At 33.4% G+C, this 15,032-nt stretch overlaps 1 protein-coding gene across 1 annotated transcript; it reads right to left on the bottom strand.

Moving 5' to 3' along the window:
* Positions 1-4,909: 4,909 nt before the first annotated feature.
* On the bottom strand, positions 4,910-7,151 carry LOC112710358 (transcription factor TCP15). The gene has a single exon (XM_025762537.3). The coding sequence runs from the start codon at positions 6,671-6,673 to the stop codon at positions 5,357-5,359; it is 1,317 nt and encodes a 438-aa protein (XP_025618322.1). The 5' UTR covers positions 6,674-7,151; the 3' UTR covers positions 4,910-5,356.
* Positions 7,152-15,032: the final 7,881 nt, after the last annotated feature.

The following is a 15,032-nucleotide window of genomic DNA, read 5'->3' as shown; positions in this document are numbered from 1 at the left end:
TACTACACACCGTATTCTCCACTTACTATCAAATAGTCACCATAGTAATTGCTTTGATAAGCCTGCACTCCTTTTGTTTTCTTTTCAAACTGAATTTTACTTGTACTCGATTCTCTCTCAATTCAAACAATTAGTTACTCTTTATAATATATTTAATAATTTAGATCAAATAAATTATATCATTATGATTAATTTCATTTTTAATTTAATTTGAATTTTGATCATTTAATCAATTAAATAATATTTTTTAAATTAAAGAATTATTAGAAAAGTCACATTTTATAATTTTATTTCTTTTTAAATCACTTATTTAATGATCAGTTCCAACACAAAAGAAAAAAAAATCAAATAGCACAGAATTTTGCTTTAAAAAAAAAAAAAATCGTTTTTCATTGAAGCAAAACTGCAATAGCCGTGAATCTAATCTTAAACATGTAGAATAGTTGCATACAGATCAAATATTTTGTATCATATGCAAATTACAGAACTTTATTATAAGGAATTTAAAAACTAAAAACAGAGTCATTTAATTTGGCTATAGTAAACCTTCTTAAAATACAGTTCGAAGGTATAATATAATGTTACATATCGTTGCGATTTTTCTTCAATAAAAAATAAAATTTCTCCGAAATTTTTTTTTTGCATTAATTTAACTTCAACGGAAGAATCACTGGGCGTCTTTTATTTTTGTTTTTCTTAATTATTAATTTGTTCCTCTTAGGATTTGAGTTTTTGTTTTTTTTTGTTTTTGGAATTGATTAATAAATAGATGGTTTGAAAAAATAATTGTAAAATGGATTTTTTTCTATTAACTCTTGTAATTTTTTTTAAAGTATTATAAATAATTGATTAAACTATCATAATTTAAGTCAAATTAAAAGTTATATCTTGTGTCTCAACTACATTAAGGACGCATTTTATTTTGAGTAAAGTTAGGAACTAATATTATATTAATTTTTTTATTAAAAACATGGAAACTCGAATCCGCAGACATCTTATATTAGTTAATTTCAGTTAATATTATAATAAGATTTTAAATAAATCTAATATAAAATTTATTAAAAATAAATTTTTTTACTTTAAATTTTAAATATTTTTTTAATTAAAATATTTTTATTTTTAAAAGTTTTAGATTTTTTCCTCTTAGTATTGACAACAGTATTAACTCCCAAAACTTTTTTATTTTTACCCTTCACTTATCCAAACCTTTTTTTATTATTATTGACTATAATGTTTAAATTTTGAATAAGAAAATTAGTGCAGCCTTCTAAGCATTAAACTTTTAAATAATGTTTAAACTTTCGAACTTCGATGTGTCAAAATATGAAAATCTTAGAATATAAGGGTATGTTATCTATTTATCATCTTTACTAATGGTACCTTTATTAATATTATATACAATGAATAAGAAAATTGGTGAATTATTAGTTACATTAATGTCTATTAATTCACAAATAATCTTTAAAATAATTTCATTTTACATCTTTTCATAAAATGATTTGGATGTAAATCATTAAAAAATCTCTTGTATGTATATCATTCTCCATGTATATAAAAATTGGGAGCATGGTCTCTTCTCATAAAAATTTAGGTGGATGATTAATTAAGAGTGCACGATCAACGGCTACTAGATACATATATACACTTAATCCATACTATATTATTGAATATATAATCACGTGCATTAGGTATAGGAGGATTCTGGATATCAATAAGCACTAGTGACCTTGATCTAAGTAAGTGCATATGCGTTTCTAATGGCACTAACTGTTTTTATAAAAATATCTATACTATCACTGTAAAAGAAGCGGCTTCATTTTTTTTCTTATAAATTTAAGTAAGGAATAAGCTTTTACGTAAACTAGGGATTGACATATCAAAAATAAAGAATAGCAACATTGACTTAAAAACTTTCACTGAAGTAAAAAGAAATACAAAATTGTACATATACACAATTCATAACCGAAAACACACACAGACATATATATGATATTATTTCTCAAAATGAAAAACAAGCTATATATTCAAGCGTCAAATGTTATTAACTTGTAATAACCTTAAATAGAAAATCCTCTCCAGGCCAGAAGATAATTTTGATTCTTGTTTTTTATAAGAAGAAAAAATAAATAAATAATGCTGACATGCATGCCATTTTATTCTGTGTATATTTTAATGAAAAGAGAATAGTACACTAGTTATATGGTTAATTTTACGCTGCTCCTTTAATTTCTACATGCAAATTATATATATTATTATCTATTTCTCTTCTCCACCAGACAGGCTTCTTTGCATTCCCCTTTTCACCTTTCTCCCAAAATATGTAACAAACATATGGTAAATGTTTTGTTTAACTAAATATATGCATGGAGTATATTGGGTGTGTAGAATGATTATTACAACGTTATTTTTCTCTATTGAAATTGTTTTTTATATGAAAGATAGGGAAATTTGAACCCGCAACTTTTTAGATGAGAATGGGGAGACTATGCTATTTGAGCTATAATTTATTGACTCTCTATTGAAATTATTATTACAGTGTTTTAGTGTGTGATGAATTTTTGTTTGTATTATTTATAAGCTAAGATACATAAGATGATTGAACTCTATTCCGACTCCTAACTATAATAATATAATTACATATTTGAATTAGTTTAATAATCAATTCACTAAGTTTCAAAAATTTGAATTTCATTTGTCGAGTTCAAAAGATACCGTGAGAAACGAATAATATTATGTTATATGAACCAATATTAGACCTCAATTTAAAACCCTAATCTGCATGATGATTGGAAGCTAATAACGATTGAATATAATGGTACGGTGAAGATGGAAGTGCATGATCTGTTAGCAAACATCAAATCTTTGATCAGCTATTGTTTTCTCGAGACAAAGCATTTAACTTTTGCAGCGCAATATGTGCGCACTTGTCAGAAAATTCTATCGCAAAAGTAACCTCAAATATCTAAATATATTAGGTTTAATTTTCTATTACCATACTACTATTAAACATAACACAATCTTTCTTTGATTTTTATCCCACCTTCTAACTGGATAAGGACTATATAATTCATCGTAAATTAAAAATTTATTTAAAAATTTGTTATTAATCAATAAATTATCGTATGCATAAAGCAACATTCAAAAAATCTCGACACTTTCTTAGAATAATAATAATAATAATAATGAACAACACTTCAGCTGTATCTCTTAATTGTTTATAGAAACAAGCTAGCACAGTAGGATAAATTAAACTAACGCTAACTAATTCAGTTCTGGTAGTAGTTCATGATTTGTTTCTATATTAAAGCCCTAGTTATTAGCATTAGGTGAGAACCATTTTCAGCATTATCATCATCATCATTATCACCAGGTTGTAACTGTTTCAGTGTTTTTGTACCATAATTATTGGAACCTCACTCAAGTTATATATATATTCCCATAATCTCATCAACTCACACATTATATATTAAAAATATATAGACTTTTGTATAATTTTTTTATTAAGAAGCATAAATATATATATAATTTTGACTGCTTTACACTGGTGCTATAGCTACATGATCATCATAATAATATAAATAAACTAAAGCTGGCTTCTCCCGAATCATATTATTATTGTGCAGAACAAAATTTTATAGTGGAGAGAATATCCTAATAAGCCTGCTTTTTCTCTCCTCCTATTATTTTAGAGATGAGGATGGAGATATCATTAGATTCCAAATATCTGAGTGAAAATATAAAATAATAGTTGTGCATATGCATAGTACTAATTGGGCAAAGTAGCATGAAAATGTTGAAAACAATTTGAAGGAAGATAGAGAAACAGTAATTTTTAAAACAAATAGAGGGGAATTGAATTGAAAGGGCCATGGAATTGAAACTCTCAGATTCCACATTTTTGTGACAGAGCCAATCATTCAATGCGGACATTCAAAGAGGGCCCATCGAATGAACGGTCCTGATTGATGGAAAATTATGTGGGCCATGATTCCCCCAGTAGTAGGGTCAATTTAAGACTCACCATGGACCCTCTCTCTCATCAAAACTAATTAACTTAATAGAAATTAAGGAAATGATTAAATTGAATTAAAAAGAGAGAAAAAGAGAAAGAAAAGATTGGAGGGGAATGATCCACCTGTTTGTCAGTGACATTGTAGATTGGTTTAGGCAATAAGAAGCATAATGACCCCACTACCTGAGGCAACACCTGGAACCGATAAGGCTCATGACCCCACCGTCCTATTAACCCCTCCCTCTCCCCCTCTTTTCTCTAAAATCTTAATCATTGATGCAGTAAACCTCGAGATTCATGGCAGAGATTTAGAATCACCAATGATCAAAAAGCATTCTAATTTTTAATACTACTACTTCTACTTCTACATCTACATCTACATCTACATTTTTTTACTCCTCTCGCGGTAACACTGTTTTATCCCTTTTACCCACTCCACCAGGCTTTGTGGCCCAAAAAGAAAGAATGCACGACCAAACAAAACTAATTCATCCATGTCCGATCTTTTCTACTTGAACCTTTCATAGTGAAATAATACATACTTAATTACTTCTAGATTAGTATATAGTATATACTCTAAGTGGGTATGTTTTCTAATATTTTAAAAACAAATGTGCATTTGCAATAGCAATATTATTGTTGTGTTTAAAAATTAGGCACAAGGGTAATTAATTAGCAGTAGTGTATTATATAATTATTTAAGAAGAAAATTAAAATGTTGTTAGGTAGGAAACTTAGCAATGGCGAGGGGTATGGTGGAATGGGAATGCAAGCTAAGCTAATTAAATGAGTCGTTTTCCTCTCATCATCTTCAAACATAAAAAGCATAAAATTACAAAAGCAATTATAAAAGGCTCTATGACAAGAAAGATAAAATAGAAAAAGAAGAAAAGAGAATTGCACAAACAATGATGATAAGATATCGTGTAGTGGAATGAATAACTCAAAGGAAAGGAGACAATAATTTTTTTTTTAACCACAAGTAAAAAAAAAAAATTGAAATAAGAGGTGAAAAAAATTAAAATTAAAAACATTCAGCCAAATACCCAAATGTTAAATAGTGTCATCATCTCTCAAACCCTAAAAAACCCTCATTCATCATCTCTTGGGATCATATTTTAACCACACCAGAAAAAAAAATTTAACTTGTGGAAAATTAAATAAATAAAACTCAATTTTGGGAAGAAAGAAATTGAAAGATCAAATAGCAAACCTCTCTCACGTGTGTTAAAAAAAACACATCAAATGGATCATTCAAAGTTGTACACGATGACGACGAAGATGAATTGAATTCACAGCTTCAAGATCCTTTGAATTATTATTCGATGATGATGATCAGTATAATCAAGAGTGGTGGCTGGTACTATCGTGTCGATCATCGGTTCCATCTCGATGATGTTGATGAGAGCCACTGGCCTGAGACGATTCTGAAACTCCGATGACCGGACGGTAACTGCCGAGACCGGCGATCATATTCAAATGGCTTTCGTTGACACTGCCTCCGCCACCGGAAGAACCTAATTGCTGACTCGGCAACAAAGCCATAGGAGTAGGGAAGTTCATAAAGTGCAAACCACTGGAAACGGTTCCACGGTACAACCCACTGTTACTAACCTGCGTTGGAAACGTCCATATAGGGTCACCACTCATAACCTGAGGGGCATTTTGGGAATTCGCCACCATCCATATGTTGGCCGGAATCTGAGCTGCGTGGCTCGCCTGAATCGCGCCTGCGCTTGATTGCAGCAGGTAGCTTCCCATTTGGTGCTGTGCTGAAGAAGATAGGTCGTGTTCCGATGGCGGCCTTCTCTTTCTCCCTAACGAACCTTCTTCCGCGCTTGTTTCAGATAAATCCAACGTGGAAGAAGAAGAGGGAGCGCCATGGCTCTCTCTCAGTTCTTGCTTGAAAATATTTGCGGTTAGGGTTTGCTGTTGCTGTTGGAAGTTAAGGAGAGTGGTGGTGTTGTTGTTGCTGTTGTTGTTGTTACTGGCGGTGGTGGTGTCGGACGAGAGGGTTATTCCGGGGAACAAGGTTCGGCGGTTTTGGAGGGGGAAGTTAGGGCTGAAGTATGAGGATCGGAGCTGGGATGGTACGGACATGGAGGAACCGCTGCTGCGGAGGGAGATGTTGAGGGACGTGAAGTTTGCGGGGATTGTTCCGGTTCCGGTGGCGGCGATCACGGCTGGCTCCGCCTGCTGGAGGAGCCACTCGATGGTCTCGCCATCGGACTTGTGGCCGAGCTCTCGTGTCAGCTGGAACACTCTGGCTGCACAGAGAGCTGGCATTCGGATGCGGCGGCCACGGCCATCGACTTTTGTATGGCGGTCCTTGGTGGATGTCCGCTTAGGAGGAGGCTTCTTTCCAGAAGGTTCAGAGGATAAAGAAGGCTGTATTTGCTGTTCTTGTTGTAAGGCTAATTGGTTGTTGTTGCTGTTGTTATTGTTGTTGTTTGCAGTGTTGCTGTTTGGATTGGATCGGTTTGAATTTGAAGTGGATGGTTCTGCAGATGAGATAGCTAGGGAAGGGTAAGGGGAGGAAGTTGAGCACGACGCTGCTTCTTGATCTTCTTTCTTCTCTAGAAGTTGGAAGGGGAAGTTCTGTCGGTGGTGGTGGTGTTGGTGATGATGGTGATGGTGGTGGAAGTCATCACCTCCCTCCATGATCGCATGAAGAGTCCAAAAAAGAAAATAAAATGAAAAAAATTAATAATAAAAGCTTGGGTCAGTTGAGTTTATTGTGTGTGTTGATGTTGCTGAAGTTCTTTTTCTTTTTTCTTTTTTTGAAAGAGAGTGAAATGAGTGAGTTTTATAGTTAATAATCTATATATGTGGTGGGTCTTTGTGAAGAGAGGATTGTGTAAACTGTGTATAGTTTATGTTTGGTTTGGTTTGGTTTCTTTGTATATAGGGCAAGGAATTTTATTTGCTTTGAAATTGATGAGTGAGAGAGAGAGAGAGGAGAGGTGGGAGGGGAAGAGCTTTAAGCAACAAAGATAATGAGTGGGAATTATATTGGTGAGCTTTAAAAAGCATGATATTTTTTATTTTTCCAATTTGCTTTCTTTCCTTCATGTGTTGTACTGTATGTATGTATGTATGTGCTGTGTTTGAGAGAGCTTTTTAAATTTTAATTAATTAAATAAACAAAGAAACATAAACATATGTATGGATATTATGTAGAATTTTTTCTTTTTGATGGTTTGGTTTATTGAATACTGATAATGATAAGCTACAGCTAAACTTGAATTGGAAAAATAGAGTTAAATGAATTGTTGTGTAAGTGTATGGGTTCAGAGATCCACGTGAGGTGCTCTTTTTACGATTCAATCCATAAAGACAATGGTGGCCGATGTGGGACCCGATCCCAAGTCAAAAAATTGAAAGACCTGTAAAGGAAAAATTATCAAGGTGGGTCCCTTCCCATTCAAGTAATCATTTCGTTTTGCCTTTGCCCTTTGCCCTTTGCCTTAGGCCCCTTTCCCCTTTTCCCCTTCAACTTTGGGATTCCTCAATTCCCCTTTGCATTTTGCATTTCCAACCCTTCTTTTTTCTTCATTCTTCTTTCAATTACACACAAATTAACCACCCCTCCCTCCCTTCAACCTAATAATCTAACATAGCTATCATTAACACACGTATCATAAATAACAATCATCATTCATTATTATTTCTAATGCTTACAAATTATTTGTGTGTGTGTGTGTTGGGCCAAGCAAGAAGCTGCTAGCTATATGGGGCTACTCATTTAGGAGGATTAATCATCTAAATTTGGGTTCATGCTTATAGCTAGGCATGTTTATTATATATATATATATATATATATATATATATATATATATATATATATATATATATATATATATAATCAAATACATTAATATAATAGCAGGCATGCATGTCTCTCTACTACTTGCATGTGATGTGCACATATTATGAATTCCGCTTTCTCATTGAACTTGAAATGAAATCAAACAAAACAAATAACATCCTTTGCTACCATTAGGATCGGAATCATTGAAACACATTTAAGGGGAGAGAAAAAGACAACATATACAATTGAGAATGGAGTTTTTTGGAGTAACACAAAAGAAAAAAAAATCTATATAAGATTATCTTCTTTAGAATTAGGACCACCAAGTGGCACATGGAAATGGGATCTAAATCCTTGTAAAGTTTCAGAGAGAACAAGCAGTCACTATATTATGCTGTATATATTGGGAGGTCTATTTCAACAACTCTACTACTATTGGATATGTAGCTTGCTAGAAACTCATTTCATAAGTGGTGAGGTTTTATTTTGTTCATTCAATTGGAGAGTTGAGGCTGACATACACACTCTTATAATTGAGTGCTTTCTTTTCTTTTCCTCTATTCTGATCATGTCATCCATCACCAATCTCCACACACACACATACAAATACAAATACAATTATACCATTCCCAATTTCCTTTTCTTTGCATTTATGAACACCCTATTCTTTCTTGTTTTAGAACTTGCCATTGACCACAAAAGCAACATTAAATTGACACTTAGCCTGGACTTTATGTGACATACATGCATGTAATAATATAATAATATTATATTACTTAATCTATTCTAAAAATTTTAAACATATTAAACTAAGAAATAAAAAAAATAATACTGGAAAATTAACACTATAATAGTTAATTTTAGCTAACAGTATAATAAGTTGTCAAATAAATCTAATATGAAATTCAATAAAGATGAATTTTTAGTGAGTTTAAATTTTAAATATTTTTAATTAAATTTTGAATTTTTAATATTTTTATTTTTAAAAATTTCATATATTTTTTTATGTTAAGTATTGATTGTAATATTGATTATGTAATGTTAACTCATGCGACTTTCTCTCAATGATATTACCGATTGATCATCAAGTAATAAGCTAATTTATCTATCCTTTTACTAGTACAGGAAGCTAAGAGAAGAGATAGTGATGGTTATTAATATATTCAAATAATGAAATTAAAATTGAACCCCATCTAAAAAGATACATATACCAATGCTAAAAAGTAATTAAGACAATGATTCTTGAACTCTCTCGGGCTTCTCCCCGGACCGGGAATATATCCAAACTATTCCTTTTTTTCCCATCTTAGTTTCTTCGAAGTTGTATATGTATGTTCTTCCACGCACCTATCTATCTACATGATGGAATCAAATAGTTTATGCTTTGAATTTTGAAATTCATAGGAGTGAAAATCGAGTTGTACTTTTAGTTAGCAGTCTTAAATAGTGAAGTTGCCTCAGTTATTATCACATGCAAGCGAACCCCTCATGAATAACGACAAAGAATCCCTTCCCCCTACGGAAAATAGCTCTTTCTTTCTTTTTTCCTTTTTTTTTTTTATTGCACATATACATACATATATTCATCAAATAATTTATTGTGGCATGGCTTCAAAAGTAAAACAAGCTAAGCACGACAAATTAATAACGTTAATTCCAATTAACCGGCGTTTACCTTTTACCTTTTCATGAATTCTAATTTGTCATTATATAATCTACTTTGTTTGACCCATATATAATTTGTCATTAATTAATATAATAAAGCACGCATATCAATAGCTAATGGCAGCATTGCAGCTTAGTGAAAGTTGATTTTCAATTTTGTTGGACGATGAAGTGGTGGAAATTGAAATGAAATAATTAAAAATGGTTAAACGAGTTGAATTTATTATGTTGGGGGAGGAGAGAGTTGAAAGTGCCCACGTGAGATTCCTCAGCTTTTTACAGCATATTATGTTGTAAAAGCTCTTGTCGCGAAATTACATGCCAAGAAAGGCAAAGACTAACGTACCGACAAGTTGACAAAAACTTAAAACGCTCTCTTCCATTCTTGATAATGACTCTAAAACGCAATAGTAAAATTTCCTAGTCAAAATCAAACTTATATCATCAATCTTGTTCTTGTGTTCTATAAAATGCATCAAATCTTATATTTTGGGCCTAACCACCTAGATAATGTTTCCGATCCCTTCACACAACAACCAGAGTCAGCTTGTTCTTTTTTTATTTTCGTATTTTTTTATACAATTTTAAAATAGAAAATACAAAAATAAAAATAATGAAAGTATATAAATCAATTAAACCTTAATTTTTATCATTCTTATGGTACTTTTTTTTCACCACATGCAAAATTCTCATTTATATTAGCAGATGAATACGTTTGATTATATATTTAAGTGAATATCTTTTCCATCTTTAACTATTTGTCTGTGGGACATGTCGTCCCTAATCATTCCTAAACCCCTAAACGGTCTTCATTCTGAAGAGGAATTGGACAAGTCGCCTCCCAAAACCAATTAGCAGTGTTGTCCATATAATGTGTCAGTTTGTGGTGATGCGGCAAATGTGTCAGCACCACATCGCAAGGAAAAATTGTTATAAAGACTAACTGTCCCTCCCCAAATACCTAACGTCGTCGGAGATGGAGAGTGAGAGAAGTATAAGAGACATTGAACTCTTTGGCTTTCCATTAATATTTTTCGTTTACTCACACATTCACAAAAAAGCCCTAAAACTTTGTCTTCCTTCTTTGTTTCCTTCCAAATTACAGTGACATTGTTGCATGTGGTGTTTCTGGAGATGATACGTTGATGAAGTTGAAAAGGACAAACAAAGTTAGTTGTTACTTTCTCGCACTCATACTCTCCCTATCCTTGTTTTGCTTTTTGTTGTATTATGATGAACTCATTTATGAGTGATTTTTGTTCAAAACTAAGCTAACTATACGATTTTGATATCTTCGTGGAATTCTATGGTGAGCTAGAGTTTCGTGTATTATTATCTGTACAAGCTAGAATATAAGATATAATCTTGATTAGTATGTTCTGTTTATTTTACTAGGTGATATTTTATGTCTATTGTTTTCCTATATTGAAAGTTTGATAAACAATTTAAATAAAATATTGTGTTATTTATGTAAATGCCTATTTTTGTTATTTTTGTGTTCAATCATGGTGAAAGGTTCGAAAGAACTACGAAGGATGAGTTACACTATAAAGATGGTAAAGTAGAAAAATTTTCTCTAATAGATGTGGATGTCGTCAATAAGAAGGATTTGGAGGAGTTGTTTAAAGGACTAGGATATCTGGAGTATAAGACCATGTTCTGGCATGATCCAACTGTGTTGGTGTTTGAAAATGGGTTGCATGTGCTCACTAGTGACAAGAAAATAAATGAAATATGTGACTTTACACTTAGACACAACCTGAAAGAATTCTTCTTATACTCTGAGCATCATGTGGATCAGCCTTGCATTCTCAGAGACAATGTGGTGGTGGAAGACTTTTCTGAAGAAGATTTTATACAGGAGGTAGCTTCTTTTGATGATGATCCTTTGGAGGAGGTTCAATCATTATCTTCATATGATTCCTACGAAAGTGTCTAGGATGAAGCTTATAAGCCTCCACCTCCTGGGTATGAGAGTGATAGCAATGACGAATCTCTAATACCTGAAAGGAGAACGAAGAAAAAGAAACCTAAGTTACCATTCAACACCAAAAATAGTCAAGAAGATACACTGGGACCACAAGGAAGATGCATGTTTTGAATGGTGATAATGGGAGTGGAGATGGTAATGGAGTTGGCACTGGACATGACAGTGGTCCATTTGACTAACTTTCTTATGCTAACATTTAAATATTAGAAGTATTATATATTTTCTATTCATAGTAAGTATGAGGGTAGATTGAATGGTACCTTTTGTTGATCAAAAATGAAATTCCAACCATGGATATAGTGGTCTCCAAGATCTTCTTGAAGTAAAGTGAGAAACCACTTCCAGCTCTCTTTTGTCTCACTACTAACCATAGCAAACGCAATAATGTAAACGTGATTTTTTGCGTCCTGGCCCACTACTGAAAGGAGTTTTCTCCCGAAATAGCCCTTCAAAAAGCAATCATCTAATCCCATCAATCTCCTACAACCCAATTTATACCCCCCTCTTACATGCATCTAAACAAATATATAACTTGTCAAATAATGGAGGTGACTGGGGGATGGGAGTAACATCCATCAATGCAGTGCTCCCGGGATTACTCCTTAATAACTCCAAGAGATAATGCCTCAATTTGCTATACTGTTGTCTCTTGTTTCCAATGACACGTTCTCTTGTTTTCATTGATCACAACATTGTAATTTATCTTGATGTGGTCATAAGCCTCACTTAGGGTTATGTAAGGTTGAGTGAACAACCTCTTTTCTAGCTTGTTGGCCACCCACTTTTGATCTGTCATATTGCTTCCAAAATTTCCTGCCGCAAGTGTGAGTGGGCACATATGTCTTGATTTGGTAACTCTTCAGTTGATTATTCTAGGCACAGTAAATTAGCCACGGACAAGGGTTAGTTCTACCACTCACAGCACCTGCAGTCACAGCCCCACCAAGCACAGTCTCACCATTCCCAAACCCAACATTCACAGCTTCTTCTCCCATGGTTCCAGCATTGACACATGTATCCTTTGTATTAATAGGATTCACATTCACACTTTGCACATTGTTTGCTTAATTTTCTTGCACAACTACTTCATCATTACTTTGCACATTTTCACCTTCACTAGTAGATGCCTCCTTAGCCCCTTTTGGTTTTTTTGATTTTTTTATCCTCTCCAATCTATGATCATAATCACATCTCACTCTCATTTGATCATTCTTGATGTACCTAATCTTTCTCCCCTCATAGATGACAAGATCCTTCAGAGCAGCCTTAAAGCTTTCAATTGTTGCGAATTCCGTCCCCAATTCAAAGTACACCTTGCTTTCCAAAGCCAGCATTTTCATTAAACTGTGGAAACTCATACCTCTCTCTCTCATCTTCAGAACTCTCTGGAGTTAGCAGTGTTTCTGACTCATACTCAAAAGTAGGTTCTTCCTCCTCCTCATTTTGTATACTTTCTTCATTATTTTCAGCACCATTGTTGCCAGTACCACCAAAATTTGGCACTGGAGTTTGTGATGAAGTTGGACTAGTATTCATGTGTCTAACATTGCCTAGGAACATAAAATTGGACCCAACACCAGCTGGCCTACTACCTTTGGGCCACCAGATTTTGATCTAAAACCACTTGGTCTTTCAGTTTTTGTCCTTGCAGATTTTGGATCCCTAACACTTTGCCTAATTGAGCTAGGCCCACTTGTTTGTTTCTTGTCAACCTTTGACTTCTTCTTCTCCATACCACTCTCTGGTTTTTTTCCAGTTTTACTACTCTTTTTCTTGACAATCACACAATCGGAGTCACTGCTTTCATCTTCAAATCCTGGAGGGGGTGGTTTATATGGTTTGTCTTCAGTGGTTTCATACCCATCATCATCACTAGATTCCTCCTTCGCATCTGCATCACCCTCAAAGTCCAAGTCGATATCCTCAAGTGGAGTAACCATTATCGAGTGATCAAAATACAAATGAAACTCATCAGTGCCCTTGTTCTTTTGTATGTTCTCGCGCAACTGATTAATCTCCAAATCTCCTTTTATTAGGTGCAGTTCACTCTCCAAGTTAGCAGCCGTAACATCATACCAATACATAGTAGTGTAGTTCAAATAGCCTAACTCTTTGAACAGGGTTTGTAGGTCAAAGAAACAGATAAGATCAACATCCATCTTAGAAAATTTCTCAACTTTTTCATCCAGATAAAGAAAAACTCCTTTGTTATTCCTAACAAAATGCCCACCATGGTGAAAAACAGGAACCACAAATTCCTCCATTTATCTGCAAGAACAACACGTTTAACGATTAACAAACATAATCATATAATCCTAAATTTTGACAAATTCCATAAAGGAAAAACAAAAACAAAAACAAAAAATCTACCTTCAACACCGTAAAAACTAACAACATTGTATACTATTTGTGAGTGAACATACATGCAAAAACAAATTAGAACTAGCAAACAATGCCATAGCACGTTTTTTGCTCTGTACCCCAACCCAAAAAATGAATCAGTAAATCTAAACTAGTTTTTCGGACAGAAAATAAGAATATAATACATTCTTACCTTCTTCAACGCAAGTCTTGATTAGTCCTTGTCACTCTTATACGCAATTCCGTGCTTCTGGATTTGAGCATGAAGCGTTACAAATGGTAACAGAATGCAGAATTTTATCAACGTCGTCACGATGGTGATGTGGGAGATGATGTAGGAGATGATGTAGAAGATGAACGTTCCAACAATGTATGGTTTTTTATGTAAAAAACTGAACAAAGGTGGGAGTTAGGGTCTTTTACCTTCATATGAAGTGAACAGAGACTTTTTATATTCCTCTCAAACGCGAAAAACGATGTCGTTCTGCTGACGAGTATAGGAACTAATTTGTCCAGCCACGTCACCTGACACGTAGCAGTCCACGTAGCCTTCAGATGTGCTACTTCAACATTTTTCATTGGTCACAAACAGAGAAATCAAGCCAAGGACTAAATTGTCTGCCGGAGAAAATTTTTGGGGGTGTTTTTGTGTATTAATTTTTTTGGGACTAAAGTGTCCGCTTTTAAAATCCTTAGGGACTAATTTGAGTAATTACTCTATAATCTACCATAGTCTCATCACCACTACAAGTTAAATCTGAATTATGATTCTATTCACCAAGTTTTTGTAATTTTACTTTCAAACTCATTCTCCTCACTTTCATTGAGACCTCCTTCTTCTCTTCTTTTTGGTTTCTTTTTTGATGTCCTATTTAGCTCTTCTTCCCTTTTTGTATTTTTTTTCTAATAACTTCACTTTTGATTCGACCCATTTTTTTAACAGCTCATCTTTCTTAAACTTACTAAATTCTAATATAATATATAGTAATTTTTTTTGAAAGAAAGAAGCCCAACACATCAAGTGGAGCGATAACAAAATAACCAATGGAATCCATAAAGCAAGCTACCCAACTCAAAATAACACTAATGTTTATCCCATTGTCATCTCCAGCATTGCCATCAATAACAAAAAGGATCAACACCTAACCACTCATTATAGTTCATGAAGGACATATGAATAATCTCATCAACCC

Source organism: Arachis hypogaea, chromosome 1 (assembly GCF_003086295.3).
Source record: "Arachis hypogaea cultivar Tifrunner chromosome 1, arahy.Tifrunner.gnm2.J5K5, whole genome shotgun sequence".
NCBI classification, from domain to species: Eukaryota; Viridiplantae; Streptophyta; class Magnoliopsida; order Fabales; family Fabaceae; genus Arachis; species Arachis hypogaea.
Note: the sequence above shows the minus strand (reverse complement) of the source record. Positions and strands in the feature narration are given on the sequence as shown.

Excerpts from the sequence above, each read along its gene's own strand:
- LOC112710358 (XM_025762537.3), bottom strand. The coding sequence starts at position 6,673 with ATGGAGGGAGGTGATGACTTCCACCACCATCACCATCATCACCAACAC.